General features: G+C 42.1%; 1 protein-coding gene across 1 annotated transcript in view; it reads right to left on the reverse strand.

The window, feature by feature from the left end:
- Positions 1-79: 79 nt before the first annotated feature.
- LOC133630533 (regulator of microtubule dynamics protein 1-like) overlaps positions 80-15,163 on the reverse strand; it is a 30,442-nt gene continuing 15,358 nt past the window's right edge. Inside the window, exons 8-11 of the mRNA XM_062022146.1 lie at positions 2,587-2,617; positions 2,374-2,507; positions 2,205-2,270; positions 80-181 (exon numbers count right to left, since the gene is read on the reverse strand). Of these exons, the coding sequence (XP_061878130.1) occupies positions 80-181; positions 2,205-2,270; positions 2,374-2,507; positions 2,587-2,617 (333 nt within the window). The remainder of the gene's footprint in view (positions 182-2,204; positions 2,271-2,373; positions 2,508-2,586; positions 2,618-15,163) is intronic.

Raw genomic sequence — 15,163 nt, forward strand, 5'->3', positions numbered from 1 at the left:
AGACAGAAAAATCACATGCCTGATATTTGTCCATTTTTATCATCCATGTTCAATATTTGTTTACTGCTTCTTATCCTGTTCAATATTTGTCTTGTTTCTCCGACTCTTGACTCAACTTCCTGCTTGTGTTCTTGCTCGGTGTAAAAAAGCCACTCTGTGACAACAGCAGCGTTACTGCCCTCTAGTGGAATATATGTGCAATGACACAAAACTTTTTTTATTTTATTTCTCAAGCGCACAGACCACGTGATCCTGTTTCTGCTTTAAACATGTAAGCGAGCAAGTTGAAGACGAGGTGAGAGAGTGAATGTGATGTTCACTCTCTCACAACATGATGTCAGCACAACATGATGGATGTTCAGCACTGGAAGCTTTCTAATTAGGCAGGAATTAGGAAAGTGTGAGCTGAAAGTCAACTTTTTTTAACTGAAATGACCTTTTCAAAGACACACACACACACACGCATCTCAATCAATCAATCTGTGGTGTGTGTGTGTGTGTGTGTGCGCGCGCAAACATTTATACATACACTCATACATAGGTTTGCAAAGCCTGTGTGCACAAAGGTCAAGGTTGAACAAGACAGGTGTGCACACATTGAATGAGCACTTAGTACAAACCCCGTTTCCATATGAGTTGGGAAATGGTGTTAGATGTAAATATAAAGGGAATACAATGATTTGCAAATCCTTTTCAAGCCATATTCAGTTGAATATGCTACAAAGACAACATATTTCATGTTCAAACTCATAAACTTTTTTTTTTTTTTTTTTGCAAATAATCATTAACTTTATAATTTGATGGCAGCAACACGTGACAAAGAAGTTGGGAAAGGTGGCAATAAATACTGATAAAGTTGAGGAATGCTCATCAAACACTTATTTGGAACATCCCACAGGTGTGCAGGCTAATTGGGAACAGGTGGGTGCCATGATTGGGTATAAAAGTAGATTCCATGAAATGCTCAGTCATTCACAAACAAGGATGGGGCGAGGGTCACCACTTTGTCCACAACTGCGTGAGCAAATTGTTGAACAGTTTAAGAACAACCTTTCTCAAAGTGCAATTGCAAGAAATTTAGGGATTTCAACATCTACGCTCCGTAATATCATCAAAGGGTTCAGAGAATCTGGAGAAATCACTCCACGTAAGCAGCTAAGCCCGTGACCTTCCGTCCCTCAGACGGTACTGCATCAAAAACCAACATCAGTGTGTAAAGGATATCACCACACGGGCTCAGGAACACTTCAGAAACCCACTGTCACTAAATACAGTTGGTCGCTACATCTGTAAGTGCAAGTTAAAGCTCTACTATGCAAAGTGAAAGTCATTTATCAACAACACCCAGAAACGCCGCCGGCTTCTCTGGGCCCGAGATCATCTAAGATGGACTCATGCAAAGTGGAAAAGTCTTCTGTGGTCTGACGAGTCCACATGTCTAATTGTTTTTGGAAATATTCGACATGGTGTCATCCGGACCAAAGGGGAAGCGAACCATCCAGACTGTTAGACGCAAAGTGTAAAAGTCAGCATGTGTGATGGTATGGGGGTGTATTAGTGTGTGATGGTATGGGGGTGTATTAGTGGCCAAGACATGGGTAACTTACACATCTGTGAAGGCACCATTAATGCTGAAAGGTACATACAGCTTTTGGAGCAACATATGTTGCCATCCGAGCAACGTTACCATGGACGCCCCTGCTTATTTCAGCAAGACAATGCCAAGCCACGTGTTACATCAACGTGGCTTCATAGTAAAAGAGTGCGGGTACTAGACTGGCCTGCCTGTAGTCCAGACATTGAAAATGTGTGGCACCTGCAATGTGAGAAGGGAGACCCCCGGACTGTTGAACAACTTAAGCTGTACATCAAGCAAGAATGGGAAAGAATTCCACTTCCAAAATGTGTCTCCTCACTTCCCAAACCTTTACTGAGTGTTGTTCAAAGGAAAGGCCATGTAACACAGTGGTGAACATGCCCTTTCCCAACTACTTTGGCACGTGTTGCAGCCATGACATTGTAAGTTAATTATTATTTGCAAAACAAAAATAAAGTTTGAGTTTGAACATGAAATATGTTGTCTTTGTAGCATATTCAACTGAATATGGCTTGAAAAGGATTTGCAAATCATTGTATTCTGTTTATATTTACATCTAACACCATTTCCCAACTCATATGGAAACGGGGTTAGTATTTGATCTCACCTCCACATCCTCCTGGAACACAAACATGTCAACATGGACGCTCGGATGACTGCCAACATTCAAAGTCTGGAGGCGCCAGCAGCAGAAAATGTTTTTCAAGCTCTGGCTTCTCCTGGGCACTAACCCTCACCAGGACTGCCCCCCCCCCCCCCCAAGGGTGAGTTCCTACCTCCTTGTCCTCCAGGGTGTGTGCAGGGTAATCTCTGGCCTTGGTCAACCACAGCTGAGCCTGGTGAGGCTCCTTAAGGGCCAGGTAGGTCTTGCCCAGCATCAACATGTTCTTGCTGTAGAAGTTGGGCTCCACTGGAGGAGGAAAGGAGAGAAACCCTTCAAGTGGTGCCAGCACACCCACACCCACGCTGAGGTGCACCATTCCACTCACCTTCTTCTGCTCGCAGGAAGAACTGCAAAGCCTTCAAAAGAACCAGAAAAAGTTTTAAAACCTGAAGGGACTATTTTGTCCTCTTTCATTTTGTGCTTGCAAACAGGAAGTAGAATTATAATTGCAGCAACAACAATTGAGTCTTTTAAAACTACTTTCACAACAACAATTTAAAACTAGTTTCACAACAAGTGACGTGTGAAACCAGAACAGGTTTTCACTGTTTGCTGCTGAACTTTGTGGCCCTCAGAGAACATGAAGATCATCCACGTCTACTTTTAACTCCTGACATGTTTCTAACATCAACACACTGACATGAATCATGCATTTTATTCTGAAAATACAACCTTTTGACCTAAATAATGTACAGAAAGTGTTTACATGAATAATAAAAGAGTGGAGAGACAGGACTGGTGTGCTCGCTGGTTATTTAGATGAATAATAAAGGAGTAAAGAGACTGGACTGGTGTGCTCGCTGGTTATTTAGATGAATAATAAAGGAGTGAAGAGACAGGACTGGTGTGCTCGCTGGTTATTTAGATGAATAATAAAGGAGTGGAGAGACAGGACTGGTGTGCTCGCTGGTTATTTAGATGAATAATAAAGGAGTGGAGAGACTGGACTGGTGTGCTCGCTGGTTATTTAGATGAATAATAAAGGAGTAAAGAGACTGGACTGGTGTGCTCGCTGGTTATTTAGATGAATAATAAAGGAGTAAAGAGACTGGACTGGTGTGCTCGCTGGTTATTTAGATGAATAATAAAGGAGTGGAGAGACTGGACTGGTGTGCTCGCTGGTTATTTAGATGAATAATAAAGGAGTGGAGAGACTGGACTGGTGTGCTCGCTGGTTATTTAGATGAATAATAAAGGAGTGGAGAGACAGGACTGGTATGCTCGCTGGTTATTTAGATGAATAATAAAGGAGTGAAGAGACAGGACTGGTGTGCTCGCTGGTTATTTAGATGAATAACAAAGGAGTGAAGAGACTGGACTGGTGTGCTCGCTGGTTATTTAGATGAATAATAAAGGAGTGGAGAGACTGGACTGGTGTGCTCGCTGGTTATTTAGATGAATAATAAAGGAGTGAAGAGACTGGACTGGTGTGCTCGCTGGTTATTTAGATGAATAATAAAGGAGCGGAGAGACTGGACTGGTGTGCTCGCTGGTTATTTAGATGAATAATAAGGAGTGGAGAGACTGGACTGGTGTGCTCGCTGGTTATTTACATGAATAATAAAGGAGTGGAGAGACTGGACTGGTGTGCTCGCTGGTTATTTAGATGAATAATAAAGGAGTGGAGAGACAGGACTGGTATGCTCGCTGGTTATTTAGATGAATAATAAAGGAGTGAAGAGACAGGACTGGTGTGCTCGCTGGTTATTTAGATGAATAATAAAGGAGTGGAGAGACTGGACTGGTGTGCTCGCTGGTTATTTAGATGAATAATAAAGGAGTGGAGAGACTGGACTGGTGTGCTCGCTGGTTATTTAGATGAATAATAAAGGAGTAAAGAGACTGGACTGGTGTGCTCGCTGGTTATTTAGATGAATAATAAAGGAGTAAAGAGACTGGACTGGTGTGCTCGCTGGTTATTTAGATGAATAATAAAGGAGTGGAGAGACTGGACTGGTGTGCTCGCTGGTTATTTAGATGAATAATAAAGGAGTGAAGAGACTGGACTGGTGTGCTCGCTGGTTATTTAGATGAATAATAAAGGAGTGGAGAGACTGGACTGGTGTGCTCGCTGGTTATTTAGATGAATAATAAAGGAGTAAAGAGACTGGACTGGTTTGCTCGCTGGTTATTTAGATGAATAATAAAGGAGTGGAGAGACTGGACTGGTGTGCTTGCTGGTTATTTAGATGAATAATAAAGGAGTGGAGAGACAGGACTGGTGTGCTCGCTGGTTATTTAGATGAATAATAAAGGAGTGAAGAGACTGGACTGGTGTGCTCGCTGGTTATTTAGATGAATAATAAAGGAGTGGAGAGACAGGACTGGTGTGCTCGCTGGTTATTTAGATGAATAATAAAGGAGTGAGGAGACTGGACTGGTGTGCTCGCTGGTTATTTAGATGAATAATAAAGGAGCGGAGAGACTGGACTGGTGTGCTCGCTGGTTATTTAGATGAATAATAAAGGAGTAAAGAGACTGGACTGGTTTGCTCGCTGGTTATTTAGATGAATAATAAAGGAGTGGAGAGACTGGACTGGTGTGCTCGCTGGTTATTTAGATGAATAATAAAGGAGTGGAGAGACAGGACTGGTGTGCTCGCTGGTTATTTAGATGAATAATAAAGGAGTGAGGAGACTGGACTGGTGTGCTCGCTGGTTATTTAGATGAATAATAAAGGAGCGGAGAGACTGGACTGGTGTGCTCGCTGGTTATTTAGATGAATAATAAAGGAGTAAAGAGACTGGACTGGTTTGCTCGCTGGTTATTTAGATGAATAATAAAGGAGTGGAGAGACTGGACTGGTGTGCTCGCTGGTTATTTAGATGAATAATAAAGGAGTAAAGAGACTGGACTGGTTTGCTCGCTGGTTATTTAGATGAATAATAAGGAGTGGAGAGACTGGACTGGTGTGCTTGCTGGTTATTTAGATGAATAATAAAGGAGTGGAGAGACTGGACTGGTGTGCTCGCTGGTTATTTAGATGAATAATAAAGGAGTAAAGAGACTGGACTGGTTTAATCGCTGGTTATTTAGATGAATAATAAGGAGTGGAGAGACTGGACTGGTGTGCTCGCTGGTTATTTAGATGAATAATAAGGAGTGGAGAGACTGGACTGGTGTGCTCGCTGGTTATTTAGATGAATAATAAAGGAGTGGAGAGACTGGACTGGTGTGCTCGCTGGTTATTTAGATGAATAATAAAGGAGTGGAGAGACAGGACTGGTGTGCTCGCTGGTTATTTAGATGAATAATAAAGGAGTGAGGAGACTGGACTGGTGTGCTCGCTGGTTATTTAGATGAATAATAAAGGAGCGGAGAGACTGGACTGGTGTGCTCGCTGGTTATTTAGATGAATAATAAAGGAGTAAAGAGACTGGACTGGTTTGCTCGCTGGTTATTTAGATGAATAATAAAGGAGTGGAGAGACTGGACTGGTGTGCTCGCTGGTTATTTAGATGAATAATAAAGGAGTAAAGAGACTGGACTGGTTTGCTCGCTGGTTATTTAGATGAATAATAAGGAGTGGAGAGACTGGACTGGTGTGCTTGCTGGTTATTTAGATGAATAATAAAGGAGTGGAGAGACTGGACTGGTGTGCTCGCTGGTTATTTAGATGAATAATAAAGGAGTAAAGAGACTGGACTGGTTTGCTCGCTGGTTATTTAGATGAATAATAAGGAGTGGAGAGACTGGACTGGTGTGCTCGCTGGTTATTTAGATGAATAATAAGGAGTGGAGAGACTGGACTGGTGTGCTCGCTGGTTATTTAGATGAATAATAAAGGAGTAAAGAGACTGGACTGGTGTGCTCGCTGGTTATTTAGATGAATAATAAAGGAGTGGAGAGACTGGACTGGTGTGCTCGCTGGTTATTTAGATGAATAATAAAGGAGTAAAGAGACTGGACTGGTGTGCTCGCTGGTTATTTAGATGAATAATAAAGGAGTAAAGAGACTGGACTGGTGTGCTCGCTGGTTATTTAGATGAATAATAAAGGAGTGGAGAGACTGGACTGGTGTGCTCGCTGGTTATTTAGATGAATAATAAAGGAGTGGAGAGACAGGACTGGTATGCTCGCTGGTTATTTAGATGAATAATAAAGGAGTGAAGAGACAAGACTGGTGTGCTCGCTGGTTATTTAGATGAATAACAAAGGAGTGAAGAGACTGGACTGGTGTGCTCGCTGGTTATTTAGATGAATAATAAAGGAGTGGAGAGACTGGACTGGTGTGCTCGCTGGTTATTTAGATGAATAATAAAGGAGTGAAGAGACTGGACTGGTGTGCTCGCTGGTTATTTAGATGAATAATAAAGGAGCGGAGAGACTGGACTGGTGTGCTCGCTGGTTATTTAGATGAATAATAAGGAGTGGAGAGACTGGACTGGTGTGCTCGCTGGTTATTTACATGAATAATAAAGGAGTGGAGAGACTGGACTGGTGTGCTCGCTGGTTATTTAGATGAATAATAAAGGAGTGGAGAGACAGGACTGGTATGCTCGCTGGTTATTTAGATGAATAATAAAGGAGTGAAGAGACAGGACTGGTGTGCTCGCTGGTTATTTAGATGAATAATAAAGGAGTGGAGAGACTGGACTGGTGTGCTCGCTGGTTATTTAGATGAATAATAAAGGAGTGGAGAGACTGGACTGGTGTGCTCGCTGGTTATTTAGATGAATAATAAAGGAGTAAAGAGACTGGACTGGTGTGCTCGCTGGTTATTTAGATGAATAATAAAGGAGTAAAGAGACTGGACTGGTGTGCTCGCTGGTTATTTAGATGAATAATAAAGGAGTGGAGAGACTGGACTGGTGTGCTCGCTGGTTATTTAGATGAATAATAAAGGAGTGAAGAGACTGGACTGGTGTGCTCGCTGGTTATTTAGATGAATAATAAAGGAGTGGAGAGACTGGACTGGTGTGCTCGCTGGTTATTTAGATGAATAATAAAGGAGTAAAGAGACTGGACTGGTTTGCTCGCTGGTTATTTAGATGAATAATAAAGGAGTGGAGAGACTGGACTGGTGTGCTTGCTGGTTATTTAGATGAATAATAAAGGAGTGGAGAGACAGGACTGGTGTGCTCGCTGGTTATTTAGATGAATAATAAAGGAGTGGAGAGACAGGACTGGTGTGCTCGCTGGTTATTTAGATGAATAATAAAGGAGTGAGGAGACTGGACTGGTGTGCTCGCTGGTTATTTAGATGAATAATAAAGGAGCGGAGAGACTGGACTGGTGTGCTCGCTGGTTATTTAGATGAATAATAAAGGAGTAAAGAGACTGGACTGGTTTGCTCGCTGGTTATTTAGATGAATAATAAAGGAGTGGAGAGACTGGACTGGTGTGCTCGCTGGTTATTTAGATGAATAATAAAGGAGTGGAGAGACAGGACTGGTGTGCTCGCTGGTTATTTAGATGAATAATAAAGGAGTGAGGAGACTGGACTGGTGTGCTCGCTGGTTATTTAGATGAATAATAAAGGAGCGGAGAGACTGGACTGGTGTGCTCGCTGGTTATTTAGATGAATAATAAAGGAGTAAAGAGACTGGACTGGTTTGCTCGCTGGTTATTTAGATGAATAATAAAGGAGTGGAGAGACTGGACTGGTGTGCTCGCTGGTTATTTAGATGAATAATAAAGGAGTAAAGAGACTGGACTGGTTTGCTCGCTGGTTATTTAGATGAATAATAAGGAGTGGAGAGACTGGACTGGTGTGCTTGCTGGTTATTTAGATGAATAATAAAGGAGTGGAGAGACTGGACTGGTGTGCTCGCTGGTTATTTAGATGAATAATAAAGGAGTAAAGAGACTGGACTGGTTTAATCGCTGGTTATTTAGATGAATAATAAGGAGTGGAGAGACTGGACTGGTGTGCTCGCTGGTTATTTAGATGAATAATAAGGAGTGGAGAGACTGGACTGGTGTGCTCGCTGGTTATTTAGATGAATAATAAAGGAGTGGAGAGACTGGACTGGTGTGCTCGCTGGTTATTTAGATGAATAATAAAGGAGTGGAGAGACAGGACTGGTGTGCTCGCTGGTTATTTAGATGAATAATAAAGGAGTGAGGAGACTGGACTGGTGTGCTCGCTGGTTATTTAGATGAATAATAAAGGAGCGGAGAGACTGGACTGGTGTGCTCGCTGGTTATTTAGATGAATAATAAAGGAGTAAAGAGACTGGACTGGTTTGCTCGCTGGTTATTTAGATGAATAATAAAGGAGTGGAGAGACTGGACTGGTGTGCTCGCTGGTTATTTAGATGAATAATAAAGGAGTAAAGAGACTGGACTGGTTTGCTCGCTGGTTATTTAGATGAATAATAAGGAGTGGAGAGACTGGACTGGTGTGCTTGCTGGTTATTTAGATGAATAATAAAGGAGTGGAGAGACTGGACTGGTGTGCTCGCTGGTTATTTAGATGAATAATAAAGGAGTAAAGAGACTGGACTGGTTTGCTCGCTGGTTATTTAGATGAATAATAAGGAGTGGAGAGACTGGACTGGTGTGCTCGCTGGTTATTTAGATGAATAATAAGGAGTGGAGAGACTGGACTGGTGTGCTCGCTGGTTATTTAGATGAATAATAAAGGAGTAAAGAGACTGGACTGGTGTGCTCGCTGGTTATTTAGATGAATAATAAAGGAGTGGAGAGACTGGACTGGTGTGCTCGCTGGTTATTTAGATGAATAATAAAGGAGTAAAGAGACTGGACTGGTGTGCTCGCTGGTTATTTAGATGAATAATAAAGGAGTAAAGAGACTGGACTGGTGTGCTCGCTGGTTATTTAGATGAATAATAAAGGAGTGGAGAGACTGGACTGGTGTGCTCGCTGGTTATTTAGATGAATAATAAAGGAGTGGAGAGACAGGACTGGTATGCTCGCTGGTTATTTAGATGAATAATAAAGGAGTGAAGAGACAGGACTGGTGTGCTCGCTGGTTATTTAGATGAATAACAAAGGAGTGAAGAGACTGGACTGGTGTGCTCGCTGGTTATTTAGATGAATAATAAAGGAGTGGAGAGACTGGACTGGTGTGCTCGCTGGTTATTTAGATGAATAATAAAGGAGTGAAGAGACTGGACTGGTGTGCTCGCTGGTTATTTAGATGAATAATAAAGGAGCGGAGAGACTGGACTGGTGTGCTCGCTGGTTATTTAGATGAATAATAAGGAGTGGAGAGACTGGACTGGTGTGCTCGCTGGTTATTTACATGAATAATAAAGGAGTGGAGAGACTGGACTGGTGTGCTCGCTGGTTATTTAGATGAATAATAAAGGAGTGGAGAGACAGGACTGGTATGCTCGCTGGTTATTTAGATGAATAATAAAGGAGTGAAGAGACAGGACTGGTGTGCTCGCTGGTTATTTAGATGAATAATAAAGGAGTGGAGAGACTGGACTGGTGTGCTCGCTGGTTATTTAGATGAATAATAAAGGAGTGGAGAGACTGGACTGGTGTGCTCGCTGGTTATTTAGATGAATAATAAAGGAGTAAAGAGACTGGACTGGTGTGCTCGCTGGTTATTTAGATGAATAATAAAGGAGTAAAGAGACTGGACTGGTGTGCTCGCTGGTTATTTAGATGAATAATAAAGGAGTGGAGAGACTGGACTGGTGTGCTCGCTGGTTATTTAGATGAATAATAAAGGAGTGAAGAGACTGGACTGGTGTGCTCGCTGGTTATTTAGATGAATAATAAAGGAGTGGAGAGACTGGACTGGTGTGCTCGCTGGTTATTTAGATGAATAATAAAGGAGTAAAGAGACTGGACTGGTTTGCTCGCTGGTTATTTAGATGAATAATAAAGGAGTGGAGAGACTGGACTGGTGTGCTTGCTGGTTATTTAGATGAATAATAAAGGAGTGGAGAGACAGGACTGGTGTGCTCGCTGGTTATTTAGATGAATAATAAAGGAGTGGAGAGACAGGACTGGTGTGCTCGCTGGTTATTTAGATGAATAATAAAGGAGTGAGGAGACTGGACTGGTGTGCTCGCTGGTTATTTAGATGAATAATAAAGGAGCGGAGAGACTGGACTGGTGTGCTCGCTGGTTATTTAGATGAATAATAAAGGAGTAAAGAGACTGGACTGGTTTGCTCGCTGGTTATTTAGATGAATAATAAAGGAGTGGAGAGACTGGACTGGTGTGCTCGCTGGTTATTTAGATGAATAATAAAGGAGTGGAGAGACAGGACTGGTGTGCTCGCTGGTTATTTAGATGAATAATAAAGGAGCGGAGAGACTGGACTGGTGTGCTCGCTGGTTATTTAGATGAATAATAAAGGAGTAAAGAGACTGGACTGGTTTGCTCGCTGGTTATTTAGATGAATAATAAAGGAGTGGAGAGACTGGACTGGTGTGCTCGCTGGTTATTTAGATGAATAATAAAGGAGTAAAGAGACTGGACTGGTTTGCTCGCTGGTTATTTAGATGAATAATAAGGAGTGGAGAGACTGGACTGGTGTGCTTGCTGGTTATTTAGATGAATAATAAAGGAGTGGAGAGACTGGACTGGTGTGCTCGCTGGTTATTTAGATGAATAATAAAGGAGTAAAGAGACTGGACTGGTTTAATCGCTGGTTATTTAGATGAATAATAAGGAGTGGAGAGACTGGACTGGTGTGCTCGCTGGTTATTTAGATGAATAATAAGGAGTGGAGAGACTGGACTGGTGTGCTCGCTGGTTATTTAGATGAATAATAAAGGAGTGGAGAGACTGGACTGGTGTGCTCGCTGGTTATTTAGATGAATAATAAAGGAGTGGAGAGACAGGACTGGTGTGCTCGCTGGTTATTTAGATGAATAATAAAGGAGTGAGGAGACTGGACTGGTGTGCTCGCTGGTTATTTAGATGAATAATAAAGGAGCGGAGAGACTGGACTGGTGTGCTCGCTGGTTATTTAGATGAATAATAAAGGAGTAAAGAGACTGGACTGGTTTGCTCGCTGGTTATTTAGATGAATAATAAAGGAGTGGAGAGACTGGACTGGTGTGCTCGCTGGTTATTTAGATGAATAATAAAGGAGTAAAGAGACTGGACTGGTTTGCTCGCTGGTTATTTAGATGAATAATAAGGAGTGGAGAGACTGGACTGGTGTGCTTGCTGGTTATTTAGATGAATAATAAAGGAGTGGAGAGACTGGACTGGTGTGCTCGCTGGTTATTTAGATGAATAATAAAGGAGTAAAGAGACTGGACTGGTTTGCTCGCTGGTTATTTAGATGAATAATAAGGAGTGGAGAGACTGGACTGGTGTGCTCGCTGGTTATTTAGATGAATAATAAGGAGTGGAGAGACTGGACTGGTGTGCTCGCTGGTTATTTAGATGAATAATAAAGGAGTGGAGAGACTGGACTGGTGTGCTCGCTGGTTATTTAGATGAATAATAAAGGAGTGGAGAGACAGGACTGGTATGCTCGCTGGTTATTTAGATGAATAATAAAGGAGTGAAGAGACAGGACTGGTGTGCTCGCTGGTTATTTAGATGAATAATAAAGGAGTGGAGAGACTGGACTGGTGTGCTCGCTGGTTATTTAGATGAATAATAAAGGAGTGGAGAGACTGGACTGGTGTGCTCGCTGGTTATTTAGATGAATAATAAAGGAGTAAAGAGACTGGACTGGTGTGCTCGCTGGTTATTTAGATGAATAATAAAGGAGTAAAGAGACTGGACTGGTGTGCTCGCTGGTTATTTAGATGAATAATAAAGGAGTGAAGAGACAGGACTGGTGTGCTCGCTGGTTATTTAGATGAATAATAAAGGAGTGGAGAGACTGGACTGGTGTGCTCGCTGGTTATTTAGATGAATAATAAAGGAGTGAAGAGACTGGCCTGGTGTGCTCGCTGGTTATTTAGATGAATAATAAAGGAGTGGAGAGACTGGACTGGTGTGCTCGCTGGTTATTTAGATGAATAATAAAGGAGTGAGGAGACTGGACTGGTGTGCTCGCTGGTTATTTAGATGAATAATAAGGAGTGGAGAGACTGGACTGGTGTGCTCGCTGGTTATTTAGATGAATAATAAAGGAGTGAAGAGACTGGACTGGTGTGCTCGCTGGTTATTTAGATGAATAATAAAGGAGTAAAGAGACTGGAATGGTGTGCTCGCTGGTTATTTAGATGAATAATAAAGGAGTGAAGAGACTGGACTGGTGTGCTCGCTGGTTATTTAGATGAATAATAAAGGAGCGGAGAGACTGGACTGGTGTGCTCGCTGGTTATTTAGATGAATAATAAAGGAGTAAAGAGACTGGACTGGTTTGCTCGCTGGTTATTTAGATGAATAATAAAGGAGTGGAGAGACTGGACTGGTGTGCTCGCTGGTTATTTAGATGAATAATAAAGGAGTAAAGAGACTGGACTGGTTTGCTCGCTGGTTATTTAGATGAATAATAAGGAGTGGAGAGACTGGACTGGTGTGCTTGCTGGTTATTTAGATGAATAATAAAGGAGTGGAGAGACTGGACTGGTGTGCTCGCTGGTTATTTAGATGAATAATAAAGGAGTAAAGAGACTGGACTGGTTTGCTCGCTGGTTATTTAGATGAATAATAAAGGAGTGGAGAGACTGGACTGGTGTGCTCGCTGGTTATTTAGATGAATAATAAGGAGTGGAGAGACTGGACTGGTGTGCTCGCTGGTTATTTAGATGAATAATAAGGAGTGGAGAGACTGGACTGGTGTGCTCGCTGGTTATTTAGATGAATAATAAAGGAGTGGAGAGACTGGACTGGTGTGCTCGCTGGTTATTTAGATGAATAATAAAGGAGTGAAGAGACTGGACTGGTGTGCTCGCTGGTTATTTAGATGAATAATAAGGAGTGGAGAGACTGGACTGGTGTGCTCGCTGGTTATTTAGATGAATAATAAAGGAGTGGAGAGACTGGACTGGTGTGCTCGCTGGTTATTTAGATGAATAATAAAGGAGTGGAGAGACAGGACTGGTATGCTCGCTGGTTATTTAGATGAATAATAAAGGAGTGAAGAGACAGGACTGGTGTGCTCGCTGGTTATTTAGATGAATAATAAAGGAGTGGAGAGACTGGACTGGTGTGCTCGCTGGTTATTTAGATGAATAATAAAGGAGTGGAGAGACTGGACTGGTGTGCTCGCTGGTTATTTAGATGAATAATAAAGGAGTAAAGAGACTGGACTGGTGTGCTCGCTGGTTATTTAGATGAATAATAAAGGAGTAAAGAGACTGGACTGGTGTGCTCGCTGGTTATTTAGATGAATAATAAAGGAGTGGAGAGACTGGACTGGTGTGCTCGCTGGTTATTTAGATGAATAATAAAGGAGTGAAGAGACTGGACTGGTGTGCTCGCTGGTTATTTAGATGAATAATAAAGGAGTGGAGAGACTGGACTGGTGTGCTCGCTGGTTATTTAGATGAATAATAAAGGAGTAAAGAGACTGGACTGGTTTGCTCGCTGGTTATTTAGATGAATAATAAAGGAGTGGAGAGACTGGACTGGTGTGCTTGCTGGTTATTTAGATGAATAATAAAGGAGTGGAGAGACAGGACTGGTGTGCTCGCTGGTTATTTAGATGAATAATAAAGGAGTGGAGAGACAGGACTGGTGTGCTCGCTGGTTATTTAGATGAATAATAAAGGAGTGAGGAGACTGGACTGGTGTGCTCGCTGGTTATTTAGATGAATAATAAAGGAGCGGAGAGACTGGACTGGTGTGCTCGCTGGTTATTTAGATGAATAATAAAGGAGTAAAGAGACTGGACTGGTTTGCTCGCTGGTTATTTAGATGAATAATAAAGGAGTGGAGAGACTGGACTGGTGTGCTCGCTGGTTATTTAGATGAATAATAAAGGAGTGGAGAGACAGGACTGGTGTGCTCGCTGGTTATTTAGATGAATAATAAAGGAGTGAGGAGACTGGACTGGTGTGCTCGCTGGTTATTTAGATGAATAATAAAGGAGCGGAGAGACTGGACTGGTGTGCTCGCTGGTTATTTAGATGAATAATAAAGGAGTAAAGAGACTGGACTGGTTTGCTCGCTGGTTATTTAGATGAATAATAAAGGAGTGGAGAGACTGGACTGGTGTGCTCGCTGGTTATTTAGATGAATAATAAAGGAGTAAAGAGACTGGACTGGTTTGCTCGCTGGTTATTTAGATGAATAATAAGGAGTGGAGAGACTGGACTGGTGTGCTTGCTGGTTATTTAGATGAATAATAAAGGAGTGGAGAGACTGGACTGGTGTGCTCGCTGGTTATTTAGATGAATAATAAAGGAGTAAAGAGACTGGACTGGTTTAATCGCTGGTTATTTAGATGAATAATAAGGAGTGGAGAGACTGGACTGGTGTGCTCGCTGGTTATTTAGATGAATAATAAGGAGTGGAGAGACTGGACTGGTGTGCTCGCTGGTTATTTAGATGAATAATAAAGGAGTGGAGAGACTGGACTGGTGTGCTCGCTGGTTATTTAGATGAATAATAAAGGAGTGGAGAGACAGGACTGGTGTGCTCGCTGGTTATTTAGATGAATAATAAAGGAGTGAGGAGACTGGACTGGTGTGCTCGCTGGTTATTTAGATGAATAATAAAGGAGCGGAGAGACTGGACTGGTGTGCTCGCTGGTTATTTAGATGAATAATAAAGGAGTAAAGAGACTGGACTGGTTTGCTCGCTGGTTATTTAGATGAATAATAAAGGAGTGGAGAGACTGGACTGGTGTGCTCGCTGGTTATTTAGATGAATAATAAAGGAGTAAAGAGACTGGACTGGTTTGCTCGCTGGTTATTTAGATGAATAATAAGGAGTGGAGAGACTGGACTGGTGTGCTTGCTGGTTATTTAGATGAATAATAAAGGAGTGGAGAGACTGGACTGGTGTGCTCGCTGGTTATTTAGATGAATAATAAAGGAGTAAAGAGACTGGACTGGTTT

The sequence above is a fragment of the Entelurus aequoreus genome, linkage group LG15 (genome assembly GCF_033978785.1).
Source record: "Entelurus aequoreus isolate RoL-2023_Sb linkage group LG15, RoL_Eaeq_v1.1, whole genome shotgun sequence".
NCBI lineage: Eukaryota > Metazoa > Chordata > Actinopteri > Syngnathiformes > Syngnathidae > Entelurus > Entelurus aequoreus.